This window comes from Aspergillus fijiensis (genome assembly GCF_003184825.1).
Source record: "Aspergillus fijiensis CBS 313.89 unplaced genomic scaffold BO72scaffold_5, whole genome shotgun sequence".
Taxonomy (NCBI): domain Eukaryota; kingdom Fungi; phylum Ascomycota; class Eurotiomycetes; order Eurotiales; family Aspergillaceae; genus Aspergillus; species Aspergillus fijiensis.
Genome location: NW_024468981.1, coordinates 99,573 through 119,910, shown reverse-complemented (window position 1 = coordinate 119,910; position 20,338 = coordinate 99,573). Strand labels below are relative to the sequence as shown.

At 54.8% G+C, this 20,338-nt stretch overlaps 6 protein-coding genes across 6 annotated transcripts; 5 read left to right on the top strand and 1 right to left on the bottom strand.

The window, feature by feature from the left end:
* Positions 1-115: 115 nt before the first annotated feature.
* On the top strand, positions 116-2,648 carry BO72DRAFT_444417 (uncharacterized protein). The gene is made up of 5 exons (XM_040943801.1): positions 116-365; positions 420-544; positions 596-1,367; positions 1,431-2,194; positions 2,269-2,648. The coding sequence occupies exons 1-5, from the start codon at positions 258-260 to the stop codon at positions 2,522-2,524; spliced, it is 2,025 nt and encodes a 674-aa protein (XP_040805365.1). The 5' UTR covers positions 116-257; the 3' UTR covers positions 2,525-2,648.
* Positions 2,649-2,887: 239 nt separating this feature from the next.
* On the top strand, positions 2,888-5,584 carry BO72DRAFT_444416 (glutamine--tRNA ligase). The gene is made up of 6 exons (XM_040943800.1): positions 2,888-3,508; positions 3,559-3,566; positions 3,618-3,691; positions 3,745-4,118; positions 4,167-5,144; positions 5,197-5,584. Exons 1-6 carry the CDS (start codon positions 3,137-3,139, stop codon positions 5,275-5,277), a joined length of 1,887 nt encoding a protein of 628 aa, XP_040805364.1. The 5' UTR covers positions 2,888-3,136; the 3' UTR covers positions 5,278-5,584.
* A 150-nt stretch (positions 5,585-5,734) lies between these two features.
* Positions 5,735-8,084, top strand: BO72DRAFT_420824 (endonuclease/exonuclease/phosphatase family protein). The gene is made up of 4 exons (XM_040942737.1): positions 5,735-6,543; positions 6,602-6,967; positions 7,021-7,466; positions 7,535-8,084. The coding sequence occupies exons 1-4, from the start codon at positions 5,877-5,879 to the stop codon at positions 7,859-7,861; spliced, it is 1,806 nt and encodes a 601-aa protein (XP_040805363.1). The 5' UTR covers positions 5,735-5,876; the 3' UTR covers positions 7,862-8,084.
* A 351-nt stretch (positions 8,085-8,435) lies between these two features.
* On the top strand, positions 8,436-9,803 carry BO72DRAFT_206844 (uncharacterized protein). The gene is made up of 3 exons (XM_040939624.1): positions 8,436-8,833; positions 8,894-9,291; positions 9,339-9,803. Exons 1-3 carry the CDS (start codon positions 8,582-8,584, stop codon positions 9,760-9,762), a joined length of 1,074 nt encoding a protein of 357 aa, XP_040805362.1. The 5' UTR covers positions 8,436-8,581; the 3' UTR covers positions 9,763-9,803.
* A 1,672-nt stretch (positions 9,804-11,475) lies between these two features.
* BO72DRAFT_474567 (Clavaminate synthase-like protein) lies at positions 11,476-15,197 on the bottom strand (the record flags this gene model as incomplete). Its single annotated transcript, XM_040947273.1, has 11 exons — positions 11,476-11,850; positions 11,954-12,241; positions 12,309-12,670; positions 12,737-12,883; positions 12,941-13,257; positions 13,304-13,355; positions 13,405-13,539; positions 13,889-13,995; positions 14,078-14,380; positions 14,436-14,914; positions 14,975-15,197. 11 exons carry the CDS (start codon positions 15,195-15,197, stop codon positions 11,618-11,620), a joined length of 2,646 nt encoding a protein of 881 aa, XP_040805361.1. The 3' UTR covers positions 11,476-11,617.
* A 462-nt stretch (positions 15,198-15,659) lies between these two features.
* On the top strand, positions 15,660-19,590 carry BO72DRAFT_465287 (MFS transporter/fungal specific transcription factor domain-containing protein; the record flags this gene model as incomplete). The annotated part of the gene is made up of 11 exons (XM_040946696.1): positions 15,660-15,714; positions 15,760-15,800; positions 15,926-16,091; positions 16,138-16,222; positions 16,270-16,726; positions 16,773-17,164; positions 17,210-17,324; positions 17,701-18,047; positions 18,084-18,310; positions 18,358-19,427; positions 19,564-19,590. The coding sequence occupies 11 exons, from the start codon at positions 15,660-15,662 to the stop codon at positions 19,588-19,590; spliced, it is 2,982 nt and encodes a 993-aa protein (XP_040805360.1).
* Between the last annotated feature and the right edge of the window lie 748 nt (positions 19,591-20,338).

Genomic DNA, 20,338 nt, shown 5'->3' with positions numbered 1-20,338 from the left:
ACTGATGATTGGTGCTGGGCGGAGTCAGCAGCTGAGTCAGCGGCCACGAGCCTGAGTCAGCGGGCCGATGGCGGGCCTGTTTCTGCCTCCGACCTCTCACACTCGCACACCGAGACTGCATCCCACTCAATCTCTCGGCCATCCATCCTAGCTCTGCCCTATACCCCCTTATCCCCGAGCTTGCTATGGCTCCGGACGTTTTCCGTTAATCTCGATTGGTCCACTGCTACTCTAGACAGACCCTTGAGCCCTCATTCATGCAGATGTCCACCTCCACTCCATCCTCGGATGGTGGTGAGCGTCCCCCCTCGGCGCCCCCTTTGCGCCGCACGGCCCGGGCCTGTGACTCGTGCCACCGGAGAAAAGTAAATCTTCATCCTCTTGCTGCCTTTTGGGTAACCTGCCTGACCGCTCTTTAGATCCAGTGTGATCCATCCATTCCATGCAACTGGTGCCGCCACCATGATCTGGACTGCACTTTCAATAGGCCCATAGGGGGAAGTAAGCGCAAGAGAGCCGCCAATGAGCCGAACCCCATGACTCAGTACGTATCGTGCGTTGCGGATCATTTCCAAGTTGTCTAACATCCTGGCAGCCCGCCCCGACAGCAGCTTCCCCCCGGGGAAGACCTCGAGGACAGGGTAACGAAGCTGGAGCAGCTTCTGGTGCGATCTATGCCGACCAATGAGCACCAACGGAATTGTACGTCGCTGATCTCCCAAGGGTCCTGGCCATCGGACCCGGCCGCTTATTTCGGCCCCCCACGGACGTCGGCCAATGGTCCCTCAGCCAGCGACTACATGCCTCGTTCCAAAAGTGGTCTGTGCTTTGGCAAGATACACTTCGCAGGTCACTATGTGGGCGACTTAAACTCGTACAATGGTATTCCAAGCCTCTCGCTTGACGGTCAGGAATGGGTGCAGGCACGCACCGGCGAAGACAAGAGATTCAACAGCCTTTGGCCTTCTCAGCCTCAACGACCGACACCACAGCCATTCAGTTCCTTCTCACATGCACTGCACGGCTATGCGGGTGTCCCCGATCTTCCGGACCGATCCATCGTAGATCAATATGTCCAGCAGTACTTTTCTTCTTTCATCCGATTCATTTTTCCTCTTATCGACTCCTTATTATTCAAAGAGACTGTCGACCTCGCCTATTCCCCATGCCAAGGGCCTCCACCGGTGGAGATTATTAGCGCCAAAATGTGTGTGATGGCATTCTTGGCACTCATGTCAATGATCCTCCGGCCTCAAGATAACCTCCCTGCGGTGGACGCGGACGTATATGCGGTCAAAGCACAGAACCTTTTGCCTCAAATCATGAACAACGTCAGCCTGTCCACCTTTCAAACAATGTTAATGCTGGTCAGTTTACATTTCCAGTAGGATCTTTCCGCATAAAATGACAAAGCATGCTGACACGTCAAGACCATGAATCGAGTCTTCTCTGGTCAACTTCAAGCTGCCAATCAATGTCACGCCATGGGTTGTCGGGTCATGTTTTCTCTAGGAGCCCAGCTTTTACCCAACGAGCGACCGGCTGCCCCGTCACCACATGATGTCGAGGATCGAGTTTGGCGTTATCACAAACAGCTGCGGAACTTGTTCTGGCTCTGCTATACCCATGACAAGGAAATCTGTCTCCGATCGGGGCAGCCGCCGATCATTGATGATGAACACTGCAATCTCTCTCTTCCTGCCAATTACATGCAGATACAGTATCTTGAAGACGAAGGCGCCGACAGATCCATGTTTGATCAAATTGGTCTTCCTCACTCTCCGGCCGACCTGCGCATGACTGTGATCAAGTCAAAGGCCTACCGGGCACTGTACTCCTCCAAGTCCCTGCTCAAGTCCGATGCCCAGCTCTTGCAGGATATTCGCGAGCTCGATGACGAGCTGGAGCGTTGGCGCATGGATGTCCCGCCTAAATTTCGTCCATCCTTAGGACACTCTTTCGAGAGTCATGAGAATCCCTTTCTCCGCATGCAAGCTATAGTCTCTCGGCTGGAATACCACTATTTGATGGTAACGATCCATCGAGCGGCGGGCCGCTGTCAATCCTGGGCAAATACCGACACTGGGGTCATGGAGGGAATCAATTCGAGCATGCTACTCGCGGTGGAAGCAAGTCGCTCCACCTTGTTGTTTCTGCGCCCGACTATTGATTCGATATTTCCGGAGGCATTCTGGTGAGCTTTTTCGTCTTGCTTCCTATATCCTACACTCGCCACCATAGATTAACTCCATGCACTGACCATAACAGGATGATCACCTTTTACCCCATGTCTGCTATTCTCACGATATTCTGCAACATCCTGCTATTTCCACTCGACCCGCGTGCGGAGGAAGACCTTACACTTCTTGGTTCAGTCCCTGACCTTATCAAGGGCATTCGTCTACAACGCTTGAAAGATAACGAAGCGGCGCATATGACAATGGTGGCAGACTTTGTGGCCGAACTCACACGCTTGGGCAATTGCGCTATCCGTAAAGCTCGATATAGTGTGTCGCCGAGATAAAAGTTACGTTCTTGTCTTGTACATATTAATGATTTGGACATACGATAGATACCCACGCGGTGACACGCTTTAGCCAGTCAACTGCGCTTAGATGAGTCAATTATTTATTTCTTAGCAAAAGAGTCAAGATTGAGGCCGCTTTAGCAGAAGATTTTATATAGGTATTGAGTCATATGGTCGTGACTATTCTGCCGACGCCAACGGAACGCCGATATATACTGAATCACCCGAAATGAGTCACGGTGGCAGTGTCATTGTCAGTACAACATGAAAAGTATGCAGATACCCCATCTTAGATAATCGTCAAGATTAAATATGCTATTATAGAGAGTATATCAAACAATCAACGCGAGGTGAATTACTTGCATGACGTGCCTACCAAAAAGCAATCAAAGCTCAAAGTTGTCAAGGTCCACGACCATACTGATAAGCCGATCAATTGGGCGCTTATCGGAACCTCACCACGTGATCTGCACCCGACGGATGACATAAGCCACTCACGGGAAAGTTTCCCCTCCACCCCGCCGATAAGTCCAATCTTTTGTCGTTCAGCACCGTCACCACGCGACCTTTGTCCTATTATCCTCGATTCCTCTAGACCAATCGCCCATCATGACGGACGCTGTCGTTGAAGCGACGGCCAAGCTTCAGCTCGATGAGGAGACCGGGGAGATGGTCTCCAAGGGAGAGCTGAAGAAGCGGTTGCAGAAGCGTGCCAAAAAGGCGGCGAAGGCAGCCAACGCGGCCGCTGCTCCCAAGCAGACCGCGCCCACCCCCAAGCCTGCGGCCGCCCCCAAGCCCGAGGAGGAGCAGATCGACCCGGATGCCATGTTCAAGCAGGGTTTCCTGGCTGCGGTCCACAAGGAGCGGCCTGTTGTGCCGTTGACGCGCTTCCCCCCGGAGCCCAATGGATACTTGCATCTGGGTCACGCGAAGGCGATCGCTGTCAACTTTGGTTTCGCTAGACATTATGGTGGAAAGACGGTATGTTTGACTCTCAAATGAACTTGGGGATGGTACTAACGATTGCGAAGATTCTTAGGTATTCCTCCCATCGTGCCCGACTCGAGTGAGCAAAGCGACTAATGATTAGATTCGATGATACCAACCCGGAGGCTGAGGAGGAGAAATACTTTGTGGCTATTGAGGAGATTATCCAGTGGCTAGGTATGACAAGCGCATGTGGTGGTCAGGTGTGTGCTGACAGGGTCGTTTCACAGGCTTCAAGCCCGCCGCTATCACCCACTCGAGCGACAACTTCCAGAAGCTCTACGACCAGGCTGAGAAGTTGATCACCATGGGCAGAGCCTATGTTTGCCATTGCAGCGACACCGAGATCAAGCTCCAGCGCGGAGGAGAGAACCACGGCCCCAGATACCGCTGCAAGCACGCCGAGCAGGACGTCGAGACAAATCTCCAGAAATTCCGGGATATGAAGGCTGGCAAATACGAGCCCCAGACCGCTTTCCTGCGCATGCTCCAGGACATTGAGGACCCCAACCCTCAGATGTGGGACTTGGCCGCATACCGCATCCTCAAGCAGGAGCACTTCCGCACCAAGAACGAGTGGTGCATTTACCCCACCTACGATTTCGTATGTAAGGCCCAGCAAGCTTGATGATACTTGCTAACACTGCATTAGGCCCACTGTCTGTGTGATAGCTTTGAGAACATCACGCACAGTCTGTGCACGACCGAGTTTCAGCTTTCCCGCACTTCCTACGAGTGGCTGAACAGCACCCTGGGCGTCTACGAGCCCATGCAGCGCGAATACGGTCGCCTGAACGTCAGTGGAACCGTCATGTCGAAACGTAAGTTGAAGAAACTGGTGGACGACGGATACGTCCGCGGCTGGGATGATCCCCGCCTGTATACACTGATTGCTCTGCGCCGCCGTGGTGTGCCCCCCGAGGCGATCCTCTCCTTCATCAACGAACTCGGTGTGACGACTGCTCTCAGTCTGATCAAGATCTCGCGCTTCGAGCAGACTGTCCGGACATACCTTGAGAGCCGTGTTCCCCGGTTGATGCTTGTGATTGACCCCGTTCCGGTGGTCATTGAGGACTTCGAGACGGTTGAGGATGGTCAGCTCAACTGCGATATTCCTTTCTCTCCCAAGAACCCTGCTATGGGCACTCACGAGATTCGCCTGACCAAGACCATTTACATCGATCGGTCGGATTTCCGCGAGGAGGATGCCAAGGGCTACTTCCGTCTGGCCCCCGGCAAGAGCGTCGGTCTCTGGCGCGCACCCTACCCCGTCAAGGCCACCACTTTCACCAAGGATGCTGACGGAAAGGTCACCGAAATTCGGGCTGTTTGGGATAAGGAGGGCGGCAAGCCCAAGACCTACATCCAGTGGGTCCCAGATAACTCGCGCAAGGTGGAGGTCCGTATCCACGACCCGCTTTTCAAGTCGGAGGACCCCGGTGCTGCTGAGGGTGGCTTTTTGAACGATATCAACCCCAACAGTGAGACCATCTACAAGGATGCTCTGATCGAGGCAGGCTTCGATGAGGTCCGTCGGAGGGCTCCTTGGCCGGAGGCTGCCGGCGAGAAGGAGAAGGGCAAGAGTGGACCGGAGAGTGTCCGTTTCCAGGGCATGCGTGTGGCCTACTTCGTGAGTCACTCTTTCATGATTGCTGGATTTATTTTCGCTAATTTTATATTAGGCTGTCGATTCGGATTCCACGGAAGACCGCGTCGTGCTGAACCGCATCGTGTCTCTGAAGCAGGATGTTGGGCGCAACTAGATGCTGGGCAAGTATGCTTGAGAACGTGATAGACATGCGGAAGCGGCGCTGCCCGATGTTCTTCAGGTGCGAGATTACGGGACTGCACGACCCTGATAGCCGTCTATAGTACCTGCATGGGTAGTGAGGCGCTAGTTGTCACCCTGCAGAAATGTGGACGCATGACTGGGTGAGAAGCTTGGTCTGTTGAATGGTGTGTTTTTAGCGTGATGATTCTTATGCAGAGTTGAGGAGTGCCAAGGTGTTGATAAGGTACCATGCAGGATTTAGATAGTCATAAATGAAGTTATAAATGAATAGGCAGGGGAGTTATATCAGCCTGTGCTATACATTCTTAATCTTACAAGGCCGCCGGCTCCCGAGTGAGGTAACATCGTGCCGAGTACCTGCTTTGCTTGGCTGCAGCATTGCGCAAGGGAAACGTGGGTGTTATCAGTTCCCCTCACTGGTCCAACTCCCACTTTCTCAACTGCAAGCATTTCCCCTCTCATCTGCAATCATGAGCCACTGCTTCTCTGGAAGAACATTTAAACCACCGTGATGGCTGCTATCGAGTACTCAGAGCAACGAAGCATTCATCAAGAGCGCCATTCCACAAGATGCGCACTCCCTCACTTTCCACGGTCGCATTGCTGGTGCAGACCGCGGTCGCAGTCACCGTCAACGAGATCACTGGGGACCGGTACATCTCTCCATATGCCGGTACTCAGGTCACTGGTCTTGAAGGTCTGGTGACTGCCAAAGGTTCCTCTGGGTTCTATCTGCGCTCCACCAGTCCCGATTCTGACGACAAGACCTCGAACTCGGTCTATGTCTATGGAAGCAGCGCGACCAAGAGCGTCACCGTAGGAGACATCATCACTCTGAGCGGCAAGGTCACAGAATATCGGTCCACGTCCAACTATGTCTATTTGACCGAGATCGAGTCTGCGACCGACATCACGGTGGTCTCGAGCGGCAACACTGTGACTCCCATTGTGATCGGCGGGAATGGACGCAGCCCTCCCACCGAGCAGTTCACGTCGCTCGACAACGGGGACCCGTTCAGCCTGCCAGGGAACAGCAGCCAGCTCTCGACGGCCAACCCAGTCTTGGATACCACCGCTTATGGGATGGACTTCTGGCAGAGTCTGACCGGGGAGTTTGTCAGCTTGTCGGGCCTGACAGCTATCTCTAAGGCCAATTCTTACGGCGATACTTGGGTCATCGGGGACTGGACGGTTTCAGGGAAGAATGAACGTGGAGGGTTGACGATGACTGCCAATGGTTGCTTGCTCTGAGCCTCCTACCAATAGCTTTAGCTTGCTAACTCGTGTGCTGTAAGACTCTAACCCCGAAGCACTCATCGTTGGCTCGCCTCTTGATGGAAGCAAGAACCCGACCGACGTCAAGTTGGGAGATACATTGGGGGATATCACCGGAATCATCACTCAGGCGTACGGCTACTACGCCCTGCTACCGTCGACTGCGTTGTCCGTGACAGCATCGAACGCGACCGAAGTACCCAAGACGTCGTTGGTCTCGAACAAGAAATGTAAAATCACCTTTGGCGATTACAATGTGGACAACCTGGGGCCGGACTCATCGACACTCCCCGGCGTCGCTGGTCATATTGCGAACTATTTGCAGAGCCCGGATATCGTCTTCCTCCAAGAGATTCAGGATAATGATGGTTCGACGAATGACGGTGGTATGTGCTCCCTATTTCGCTGGGATAAAATCCTTACACTCTCTCTTGCTCAGTGGTATCGGCCAATGTGACACTCTCAACGCTGGTCAGCTCGATCGTCGAGCAGGGCGGTGTCCAGTACGAATTCTTTGACATTGATCCGGTCGACGGCACCAACGGCGGCGAAAGTGGTGGCAATATCCGATGTGCTTACCTGTACAATCCTGAAGTCGTGCAGTTGCGCGACGCTAACCCAGGCACCAGCACGACAGGCACGACCGTCAAGTCCGGAGGCACGTTGAGTTACAACCCGGGGTTGATTGACCCCACAAACGAGGCCTGGGACGCGAGTCGGAAGCCCCTGGTGGCGCAGTGGGAGAGGGCGGATGGGAGGAACACCTTCTACACCATCAACGTGCACCTGACCTCCAAGTACGGCAGCACGTCTCTGGAAGGCGACCTCCGGCCACCTGTCAACGGTGATGTGGAGAAGCGAGCTTCGCAGCTAAGTGTGATTGCGGTAAGTCTCGGTGAAATTGCCATGTTCCCCCCGAAGCTAGTCGAAACTAATTATGTTGGTGCAATCAGGACTTTGTGAGCTCTCTTTTCGCGGAGGTAGCCGACGCCAGAGTCATTGTGGCGGGCGATTATAATGAATATTCATTTACGGACATTTTCAACGTGTTCACAGAGGTGGGCCTGCAGGAGATCGATGAAGTCGCTGGGCTTGCGGCCACGGAGCGATACACCTACCTATACGACCAGAACAGTGAGCAGCTGGATCATATGTTTATCAGTTCGGCACTGGCCACAGGGGCAAAGGTGGAACACGTCCACGTGAACACATGGGTCTCAACCGCAGACCAAAGTTCTGATCACGATGCGACAGTCGCTCAGATGAATGTTTGCCAATAAATGGCGACAGCCTACCAGAATATACTAGCGGACTAGCGAAATCAAGGACGGCTAGATCGCATTCTCTCGTGTTCTCATCTCCACTAATCTAACTGTTACGTGATAAGATCCGTGCATTCTCAGCTGTAATCACCAGTGTTCACGCCAAATATTGCCGAGATGGGCCTGGTAGATGTTTACCGGGAGTCCGGGACAAGCATCGGCTGGGCTGCGAGGCTGCGACAAACCATCTGGAAGGAGAGGAACCGCAACATGGCAGGATGGTAGGATTCTGGTAGCGAGGGCCACAGCAAACCTTTCCACGTGGGCGGGCCTGGGCCGCGGCTTTCCTGGTGGTGCGCTGGAGTCCTGGTCGGTGGGAAATTTTCCTACCCGAGCGCTCGGGCATATGAAGGCTCCACTGCAAGCATGGAATCCCGATCGATAGTCAATCTTGAATCAGCCCGTCTGTAGCCGGTGAACCAATCATTCGCTACAGGGCCTGCTTCGGCCGATGGTACAGTGGATCCTGGAATTGCGACCACTGGTGAGGGGAGAGGGTCTGTAACGCCCGTTTTCCATGGTTCAAGCCCCTCGAGACGGAAGCCAGGCACTTTTTCTGATTTCTGCCCCGAGGGGGACGTCATTTCGGCCACGCCGTGTTTGAGATAATAAGAAAATGTCTTCCCGGGCTCAGCGCGGCAGTCTGGGATTCTGGTATTCTCACCACTGCTCACCACCATGGCCGAAGATCGCAGCCTGACCGTGCGTGCGGTTGCCGCGGTCTTCCTGGCCCTGGCAACCATCACGACCGTCCTGCGATGCTATGTGCGTCTTCGGATCGTCAAGGCTTTTGGCTGGGACGATGGGATTATGGTCTTGGCCTACATCTTCTATGTCTTCTTCTCCGCCTGTATGATTGGTGGTAGTCTTTGGGGGACAGGCCAACACCTCGATCAACTGGATAACCACCATCGCGTGACCGCTATGAAGGTATGTCTTTGTGAACAAGGAACCACGCAGGGTAGTCAATACTGACTGAGTTTGCTCTAGTATTGGTTCTATTGCGACATTGGCTACGCGATCGGTTCTATCCTATGCAAAATCTCCGTATCAATCTTCATTCTACGCATCACCATCCACCGAGTCCACCGAATCGTCATCGGAGTCGTCGTCGGCCTGGTTGTCGCTGCTGGGTTTGCGTTCTTCGTAATTCTCCTCACACAGTGCAAGCCAATGGCCTTTTGGTATCTTCGTCTTAGCACTGAAGAGGTTGGCAAGGGCACCTGCATATCCACACATGTTGCGATGGATGCGCTCTATGCCTTTAGTGCAACCTCGGCTGTGTTTGACATGACGATCGCGGTCCTCCCTATCCTGCTGGTTCGGAAGCTGAAGATGCAAAGTGACGTGAAAATTGCGGTGGCTGGTCTGCTCAGCATGGCCTGCGTGTATGAAATCTGGTTCCTTTCGACTGACCACTGCTAATCCCAACCAGGGCGTCCGTCGCTGTCATTGTCCGCATTCCTTACATCCCGACGCTCCTTAAAACCGATTTCTTGTACGAAACCACCCCTGTCGCCATCTGGTCGAACATCGAAACCGGCCTGGGTATCTTCGCCGGCAGCATGGCCACCCTCCGACCCCTGTTGCGCAAGTTCCGGCCATCGACCTACCAGAACACCTGGCCCAGCTCCTCGCGCGGCAAGCGCAGCAAGTCAATGCCGTTGCAGTCGAGCCAGCGGCAGGATTCCGACCGCATCCCCTTGGAAGATCGTTTGTACGGCACCACCTTTTTCACCGTCGAAGCGGGTAATGATCGGTATTCTTCCACAGGGTTGGACCAGGTTCCGATATTGCCGAAGCAGACATACATGCCACAGATTAGCGTGAAGCGGGAGGTTCATGTGACGACTGTTTAGGACTGGACGGGATGGTGAAGGTCTGACGAGACGAAGTCTGAGGTCGGAGGACCGTGAACTCGCCGCATAGTAGGGCTGCAATCTAGCCCTGCTCGGTCAGCCATAGGACAGTCCTCGACGTCTGAGATCTAGAGATTTTATTTCTCAGATTGGTCGTGGACAAATCGCCAACACGCATCAAGCGACTGGTTGGGACCACGCCGTGTCTATCAGACACTGCAGCAGCAAGACCGCTCAATTGGGACAGAAGGAGCATCAAGCCCTGGGTATGAGTATGAGGACAGTACGGAAGTTGTTGAGGACTATCAACTTCTACACCCAGCTCACTCAGCGCATCAGACACCAATCCCACGGTCGGCGATAGCCGACTGAGGGTGAACAATCCATCGCAATTATACCCCGATCGACCACACCGCACACGGTCGCATCGATGCCATGACTCTATAGAATATAATGTTTACTTTGTCTATCCCTATCCCGGTAGCTTCACGCATCCTCAACCCAATAACCGAAAATAAGCTGCGACCAGATATCTTCTGTATCCCAACGGCGTATAGATCAGATAAGATGCGATCGGCATGGACCTACTGAACGAAGTGGACACCTTCCCTGGGATCGAAGCTAGAGTTGGAAGCATCAAAAGCGATCAGCGCGCTATTGGGTTGTGGGCGATCGGCAGATGAAGTTGCCGAATGGGGAATGCGACAAGAAAATTTCGACACTCTTCCTGCTCCATCTGATCCATCGGATGCGACCGTGGCTGAGGAGTGCGTGCAAGAGGAATGTGGTCTGTCAATTGGTTTGACTCAGTCGGCCCGGTTTTTCTTAGTGACACTAAAGTTAACCTACTGACTATTCTTGAGGAGAATCGATCACCATACATGTCCAGACATGTACAGCGAACGGCGTGAATGGTTGATTTTGATCGAACAGCACACTGTCATAGATAAAGTGACTCTCGTTTTGACCAATTGACCTTAGATATCAGAACTCGCAATTTCAGAGTCAACGTGCCAGCATAAAGTTTTAACGAGGGCCTGTCTACAGCTGACGCCCGCTGGTCAGAGGCGTTGTCGGCCCAGTGTACCACTGCACCAAGGCCCGTACTTGCATCTTCCTAAGTCCTGTTCTAAGCGTCTTGTCTAAAGACTCTTTGAGCACTCTTTAACCGCCCCTTAATATCTCAATAGAGCCACTTTAAACACTCTTTAATATCTCAATAGAGCCATTTTTACCACTCTTCATATGACTGTCAGAGCACTTTTTCTGTGAACGTCACGTGACATTCTCCAAATACTCAACCTCCCACACAGAAGGTAACAAGAAACGCAACCATCGGCTTTCACATATATCTCACTGCATGTAGTACATTTAACACCTTGCTAAACACCCTTCAAGACATTTTCTTAGAGCCGATGAACCCCTAATGTATTGAGCTAGACCTACAACCTGAATATGCAGCGGGGCCTTCCCTAATACTGAGCAGAAAAGGCAAAGTCACGTGGCAGTATTAAGGAGCCAACCAAGCCACTAAATTTGGAACAGGAAGCAGCCAATCAACGGACATCACGCTCTGACGGCCTGAGGCCCTGGTAAAGTCACGGGTTCCATCTTGCGGTTCGCAGACTAACTCCGCCTAGGCGATTCTCACCAAACAGATCAAACAAAAACACATACCAGCGGATCACCAGTCCTCGCCCGTGCATAAAACTCACCCACTACAATACACATGATGCACAACACAAACTCATCCGCATAACCCGGACCTCGGAGAACCCTTCCCCTTCCCCTTTTCTGTTTTTCCCTCGTTCCCCAAGTTTCCCCCCTATCCCATCAACAAGCAAGAAAAGGCAAGCTAGATCGACCCATGCCCCGCCGTCTCAAACGGCAACCCCCAACACACGACCCCGACCACCACCCACAGCGCCGCCGAGGCATAGATGGGCGCGGTGGTGAAGCCCGTCTGCGAGGCGATGAGGCTGGCGCACAGCCCGCCGAACCGCAGCAGGCTGGCCGCCGTGCCGGTGCCGGTGCCGCGGTGCGGCGCGGGGAAGGATTCCGGAGTGAAGGCGTACATGATCGCATACTCTGCAGAACCCGATCATTAGTTTGAGTGTTACACGTGGGTGTTGGGTTCAGCTGGGATAAGCTGGGTTATGCTTTGGGGCTGGAAAGGGAAACGCAGGCCTACCGAAATTCCCCAGCATGCCCGTCACGCACGCGAACGCCAACGAGGAAGTGCGGTTGCTGACGCCCACGTAGGCGAACAGGAACACTCCCGTGATGATGGACGAGAGGCCCATCATCCATCGGCGGCCGAAGATCGTGGTGACCAGGTATGCCGCGGACAGGGGGCCGACGACGCCGACGGCGGATTCGATGCAGTAGTTGCGGTAGGTGGTTGTTAGGCTTGCCGATGAGGTGAACTTCGTGGCTAGGTAGGAGGGGAGGAAGTTGAAGTAGAGGGGATAGGCGATTCCTTTTTTCCTGAGGTATTAGTATAGTTTGGGGGGAGGGGGTGGGACTGATGGTAAGGGCAGACGAACCGATGGTCAACCATATCCCCCAGATGATCACGGTGTGTCTGGTCAATGGTCTGGTGGCGAAGAGCGCGCGATAGTGCTCGCCCTTGAAGTCTTTCATGTTCTCGCGCAGGATCTCAGTCGTCGAGAGGGCGGACGACGTCGTGGACGGGATGCCCAGTCGGACGTCGATGTCCTGCAGCATGCTCAGGGTCAACGGGGGCGGCTTGCCGTTCTCCTTCGCGACGTGGTTGACGGCGTCCACGGCGGCTTGGTCGCGGCCCTTGGAGAGGAGGTATCGGGGTGTTTCGGGCAGTTTAAACACGAAGGTGCGGATGAGTGTGAAGGCGAGCGAGAGACTGCCCAGGGTTATGAGGGTGTACCTCCTGCATTGAGACTGCGTGAGCATTATCCCCCTCCCAGCTCTCTCTCTATCTTGGGCAGGAACTCACCACCCCATATTATCCCCCCGACGACACGTCTCCGGGGTCGAATCCGCCGCGCAGCTGAAATTCGCCAGAAACACCCACGCCACCAGCGAAACGATCAGCTGGCCCAGATTCCACCACGCAGAGAGCGCAGTCAGCAGCCATTGATGACTGTCCTGTTAGCCCCCTATCCCCACCGCATATCGCCGCCAGAACTGGGAAACTCACCTCCCCGGCACAAACTCCAGAAAGATCATACTATCCACCGGCACATTCCCCCCGGCCGCCGTCCCGACCATCGCCCACATCGCGCTGAACCCCACGAAGTTCATCGTCCCCGCTGCACCGCAGAGAAAAATCCCGGCAATGAGCAACGTGCAGTTGAACGCGGGCTTGCGGCCGATGAGGTCGCTGGAAATGCCCCAGAAGGAGGCCCCCAGGATCAGGCCGATGTAGTAGGCGACGGAGCTGTAGCTGACCTGCACGATGCCGGGGAATTCGAGCTCGATGGGTGGCTGCACAGCGCTGATGCCTTGGGATGCGAACTGGCTGGTCAGTTTGTCCAGGATGCTGGACCCAAAGGAGACGTACATTATCCACTATCCATCCAAACCCCGTGACCACGAAGAGTTTCCATTGGAAGCTGTGCACGTTAGTGATGCTGTCGGACGATGAACGAGGGAGCAGCATACCGCCCCATCCCTATCTCCTCCATGCATCGCCCGATGAGTTCTGACTTGAGGCGATACGCTTCCGTCGTGGACGTGCCGTAGAACTGCTGCACGTCGGGGTCGTCGAAGATCACGCCCTTCGTCTCGGCCCCGAGGCTGTGGTCGTCGTTGTCATGGTGAGTCTCTCGGATCACGTCTGCAGTGTCTTTCTCCGGCTTGATGCTCTGGCTCTCGTTCTCGGGAGGGGTTCGTTGGACGTCGTCCATGATGCTGTCTTCAGATCTCTCGGGACAATCGGCGGTATGATCACGTATCACGTCTTGGAGCGTCGACGACTGTCCTGTACTGTCTCAAATACTATACGAACTGAGTTAGGGCTGGCGGTGCATGGACCACCTCCGCATTACGCAGCAACAACCACGGGAATCTTATCGGCATATCCAAGGGTGGGGGGTTGATATCATGCCTCCACTCCTGAAGGCAGTATAGTAGGCCCCCTTATTACCCAGTTCTCCATCTGATTGGCAGGATGGGATGTAGGTGTTTGAGCTGTGGCGAACCACCCAAGAAGAAATCCGGACGGAAGAGTACTGTAAAGCGACATGGGTTGAACTGGGTGAATTGATAAAGGCTCATATGTACAACTCAATCTAGACATGAACTACGCCCCGACAGCCGCCATTGGCGGCGTCACCTCCATCTTCGCCTTCATCTCCTGCTTGTACTTCTCCGCTCTACCGTAACTCTCTTTGTACGACGCCGTCACCATCTCCTCGACCGTGATCGGGGGGTACTTGGGGTCCTCGCCCAGCTGCCGGCAGTTGGGCAGACACTCGCACAGGTAATCCGGGTTCCCGCTGAAGAAGAAAGGAATGCTGTACCGCTCCTTGCCGGACTTGTTGATCACCCGGTGGATGTTGGATTTGTACCGGTCGTTGGCCATGCGCATGAACAGGTTGCCCAGGTTGACGACGTAGGCTCCGGGCACGGGTTCGACCTTCTCCCGTTAGTATCTCCTCACACCCCTGACAAGACACAAGCAAGAAACTTACATCCAGCCATTCGCCGGTCGGCGCGTCGAGAACTTGCAGCCCGTCCACCTCATCCTGCAGCAAGAGTGTAATACAACCAAAGTCGGTGTGTGCGCCAATCCCCCGGTTCAGCTTTTCGTCCGCGTCCTTCGGCTGGGCCGGGTAGTGCAGGTATCGCATCGTGGCGACCGCCCCGTCGGTCAAGGAATCGAAGTAGTCTTCCGACACGTCGAGCGTCAGCGCCAATGCGCCCAGCACGTTCTTGGCCAGATCAAACACCGCGTGGTAGTATTCCATGGTCGTGCGTTTGAACTCCTCTTTGTCCGGGACGGTGGGCGGCCACTGGTTGGGGCCGCTGTTGAGCTTCTTCTGCACGAAGTAGGGATGGTCCTCGGGAATCTCCTCGCCCACATAGTATCCCTCCTTCAATTCGGGCCCGGTGCCGACTTCGAGCATCTGCGATCGGAGCAATTCGTAGCCACGGTTCCAGGTGTTGTGATCTACCGAAACTCTGCATTAGCGCGGGAAACAAATAAGCTGTGATCAGTGGGCGCACGTACTCTTGTCAACCAGAACCTTTTCCTCGAGAGGGAGATCAAAGAATCGTTTCGTGCAGGCCATGACGCGCTGCTGGAGCTCGCGCGGTACGCGGTGGCCCGTGATCTGGAAGAAGCCATTGTACAGACAGCATTCGCGGATCTGTTCGACGAGCTGTGCCTTTGCAGCGCTATCGCCGCCGTAGAACACGGAGAAATCAAGGATTGGAGGGGCGCTGGGAGACATCTTGCTGACTGGGCTGGAAAACACGAGCTTGGATGAGTGAGGGGTCGATTGCCATTGTCCAGTGAATATATCCTTTATCGCGGGCTTTATCGCCCATTGAGGGGTCACTATTGTGGATGATGCTCGGAACGAATACCGAGGAGTTCGACGCAAGCAGTTCAGCAGCGGACAAGAGTGGGGGACGGCGAAGAATGGGGATTAACGAGCCCAGACCAGCTTCTACGATAAGACTGATAACATGGATGCGGGGAAAGTCGAAATGGGAATAGTCGGTTATGAGAAAGGATATCGATAGGCAGGGTGGGTTGCACCACAGATGCAAGGGAGATACCACTATTGGATATATCACCTCGCCGCCTCGTCCCAGCCCTCGCGAGGGGGCGTGGTGTAACTCCCATTGCCAGCATCATGTCATCCATCGACAAGGCCGAGAAGGGTGCGCCTCTACCATCAGAGTCCGAGATGAAGCCCGGCGAGAATGAGGTCTACATTGACCATGAAGCCGAGAAATCAGTTGGTATGTCGATCGCTGCGCTGCGAGACCAGCCCTAACCGGTCGCAGTGCGGAAGGTGGATCTGTTTGTGTTGCCCTTGCTATGTCTGGTGAGCATGTACCCCATCATACCTCAATTGCAAGACACTGAACTTGATAGATGTACTTCTTCGATTGCATGGATCGGGTAAGGCCAACCCTCATGTCAAATAAGAGGAGATGTTAACCGCAGCAGAGCAACCTGGCCAATGCCAAAACCGACGGACTCGACGAGGATATTCATCTCAAGGGGAATGATTATTCGCTGCTCGTGCTCCTCTTCTACATCCCCTTTGGGCTTTTCGACCTGCCATGGAATCTCCTCCTCAAGCGCTACTCCGGTCGCATCACGCTGTCGTTTAGTAGGTTCTTTCCTGGTACGATCCAGATTTAAGCTAACCCCGAAAGTGACCGTCGTATGGGGAATCCTAGCTCTGTGTCAATGTGCCGTGAAGAGCTTCGGCAGCATGATCGCTGTGCGGATGATCTTGGGGTAAGCGACCGATCCAAACATGCAGGTCTAGCTGCTGATCGTTTCAGTGTCTTTGAAGCAGGCTTCTTCGCTGGTGCAACCTTCTACCTAACTCTGTTCTACACCCGCGACCAGATGGGCTTCCGTCTGGCCATCATTCAATGTTTTGCCGTACTTGCTTCGGCATTCAGCGGACTCATCTCGTTCGGGGTGTTTCAGATCAACGACCCCGCCGTCAAAGGGTGGCAGTGGCTGTTCATCATTGAAGGCAGCATGACTTTTTTGACGGGTATTCTCTCGTTCTTCTTGCTGCCTGACGGACCTCAAAAAGCCTGGTTCTTGTCGGAGCGAGAACGAGCAGCTGCAACTGCCCGAATCCTACGCGACACCTCGGCTGAGGTTGAGACGGGCTTGAATCTCAAGACTGCGTTCCAGATGTTCTCGGACTGGAAATTCCTGGTCTGGTGTGTGATCTCCTTCACGTATCCGGTAGCTTATGCGACAGCCATGAACTTCTTTCCTTTGGTAAGCCACAACCTCACGAACCCCAGAAATGACACTAACTGTGCAGATCGTCGGACGCCTCGGCTATTCGACAGTCAAGACCAACCTCTGGACAGTCGCCCCGAATCTAGTAGGCGCCGTCGTGCTTCTCTGCGTCGCATGGTCATCCGACTACTTTCGCGAGCGAGGATTCCACACGGTCTTCTCATTGGTCCTGTCGCTGATTGGGATGGTCGTTCTGGCGACCATCGACGTGCTAGACAACAAAGGTGTGGCGTACTTTGCCTGCTTCCTTATGGCAGCCGGGGCCTACATCCCCTCGTGTCTGGTCCATGCCTGGCACAACAACAATAACGTGCACGAAAGCTCCCGCGCAGCCAATACAGGCTTCTTGGTTGGGTTGGGAAATCTGGCCGGAGTGCTGAGTGCAGCAACTTTCCGCACAGAATATGCACCTAAGTAAGTTCCCCTGCATCTTCAGCAGTACCGAGCTAATCATTATAGATATACCCCTACTCTCGTAGCGACATGTTGCTGTAACGGGGTGGCCATTGTGGTGATAACTGCCTTAAGCGTGTATTTCAGACTTGAGAATCGGCGACGAGACCGAAGCCAAGGCGTGCGACGGCGAGCAGAGGCCGTGGAGACTCGGCATTTGGCCGAAGGAGAGCGGAGTCCAGAATGGCGCTATTTTCTATAGTCTGGCAGTAGATAAAGTAGCCTTGGTACTCCGTAGTCAACTTGGTTATCGAACTTGATATCAAACCCCGTCTCTCCGTATCTATGCTGATAAGGAGGGAGGATCCGCTGGCTGTCATTCGCGTAGCGCCACCCCCTCTCTTCCCCGCTTATCAATGCGCCATCGTGCATGCATGCACCCATGCATACAACCTCGCTAGGTATTTAATGTTCTCAGAGTTGGGGGGTGGGCGGCGATCTCGTCACGTCTCCTTTGTGTCTGCTTTCCTTCCGGCTGATAATGGCCCCTCATGAAGTCCCACGTCTGCCACTGGCCCGACTGCGGCAAAAGTTTCACGCGTGCTGAACATCTGCGACGCCATGCTTTGAACCACGAGCAAGCCCGTCAGGGCTACGTCTGCGAGCGATGCTCGGTGCATTTCCACCGCCCAGATCTTCTCAGTCGCCATCTCCTCCGCCATGCCAAGCGGGATGAAGAAGCTGGAGGACCGGGGCTGGGAGTGCTGGAGACGCGCAAGAGGACGCGCCGGGCTGATAATGGTAATATCGTTGTCCGACCGCCGAAGCGACAGTCTCGGGGCAGCGCTCCTAGAAACAATATGCCCGAGTGCTCTGCTTCGGAGTCCGTCGCTTCGATGGAGCTGTCATCGGCCTCCTCGTGTGCATTGTCTGTTACCAGCTCTCACGAGTCGGACCCAATCCCCGGGGCGCCTGTATCACCGCCTCGCTCGACGAGTGATCCGACAACGCTGTCCTTGGATGATACAGATCCGCTGCTAGCGCCCATGCTTCCCAATGGACCCTTCGAGCCGTACGTTGAGCCTATACCGGGACAGTTCGATGCAGCCGATGGATCTTGGAGCTTTGACCAAGGGTCGATCGAGGATTTCTTCAATCTCGATACAGGTATGAGCTCCTCTCCCGCCGTGCAAGTCAATGCTAAGATCAAACAGCGACCGACTTCAACATGCCGTTTGCCGCGACGAACAACTACAACTGGCTGTTTGATGTGGCTTCTCTGGACGACGCTTTCCCTCCCCTCGATATACCGCTAGAACCAGACTTGCTGGCCTGGACCGTTCCAGACCCTGATCCATCGGCCGTTCTGCTGCAGGCAGCCTCGTTTGTCGAGCGCAGCCCGGATACCTCCCTTGACTGGCTGTGTGGACTGGACACAACCACAGACAACCCTTCAGCACTTCAGCTCCCATGTCTCTCAGATGAGGCGCGTCAAGGTCTACTCGACTTGGTGGCTCGTAATCCGCCGTCGGGATTGGATGGCAAGCCCACGCCCCTCGACTCAGCCCTGCTCTCTCTGTCAGCGCTCCAGCAGTACTGCGATCTCTTCTTTACGCGGTTCAATGCGACCTATCCACTGATCCACGCGCCCACCTTCGATCCCAACACAGTTGACCCCATTCTCCTGGGCGCGATCCTCTCCATGGGCGCCACCTACAGCAGCCGCGAGGCTCACCAGCTGGCCGTGGGGATCCATGATTTCTTGCGACCCCAGCTCTTCTGCCATCTCGATTTCTCACCGCAACCGCCCTTATGGATTCTGCAAGCGATGTTGTTGATCGACTGCTTCGGCAAAATGCGGGCAGGCCCCAAGCAACGCGAACGAGCGCAGCTCTTCCACTGCGTGCTGATTAAGCTCATTCGGCGCAGCACCTGCTGCACGATCCGCTCGACCGCGTCCCCCGCGTTATCCGACGAGGACCTCGTGAACAGCTGGCACCAAGCCATGGAGGCGGAACAGCGGAAGCGACTAGCCATGCATTGCTTTATGTGGGATGTGCAGCATGCGGTCCTCTTCTCGCAATCACTTTGCATGTCCGCTTTCGAGATCCGTGCCGCTTTACCCTGCGCGTCGGCGCTCTGGAACGCTCCGACCGCAGAAGCCTGGGCTAGAAGCTTTGCCTCGAGCCCCGACTCCGAGCCCTTGTTTCTGACCGTCTTGAAAGGCTATATCACGCCCGCCGCGGTTCCGCGACCGCGACAATTGAATCCGCTCGCGCGACTGGTGGTCCTGCACGGCCTGATGTCCGTGTCGGCGGATCTCAAACGTCGGGATCAAACGACCCTCCGCGGCGAGGATCCGGATCGCGTGGGAAGCTGGACCCGTCGCATGGGCCGTTCGTACGAGTTATGGAAGGCAGATTTTGATGCGGATGGACTGGCGATGAAGCTGGGCGAGAGTCAACTCGGGTCGTCGGACAGCGCGGGCGTCTTACATAGCGCGGCGCTGGTGCTGTATCGGGCAGCGCAACTGGCTCTTCAAGCCGAAGTCCTGGATCTCCAGATCGGGGCGGGCGCGACCAGTATTCTTGGTCGGATGGTCACGCAGACTGATCGCGACCGGTCGGCTCGGGCGTTGAGCCACTGGATTCGCTCGGAGTCTGCGATGCAGGCGGCGAAACAGGCGGCGTGGATGGTTCGGGAGGCTGTTTCCGGCCGTCAGGGCAACTGGGAGGCTATGGACGCGTTCCATTTCCCGTGGTGTTTGTACTTAGGAACATTATCCTGTTGGGCTGTGCATGGAGGAGGAGTGCACGAGCTTGGAGGGCAGCGGGTGAGTCTCGATCTGGCAAGTCTGCTCGTGTCTTTGACCGGAGAGCGAGTCAATGAGGGGCCCCGATATCAGTATGATATGCGTGGGTTGATTCGGTCAATGGCACAGCAATTGGCCACGGTTCGCTGGACGGTGGTGCATGAGGCGATGAAGGTGCTGACAGGGTTGGTGGAGGGATAGCTATCAATTCCCTATCAGTTAAACCCAACAATGAAGCTACCCATTGAAGTGAATCAATCTGCCGCCGTAGCTCTATCTTGACTGACTAGCCTGGCCACGATTGTTATCATCCACTTGTGTGTCAAAGAATCCCCCACTCTTGCCCTCCCACCCTTTGCAGCGGGGTTATGCACGATGATGTA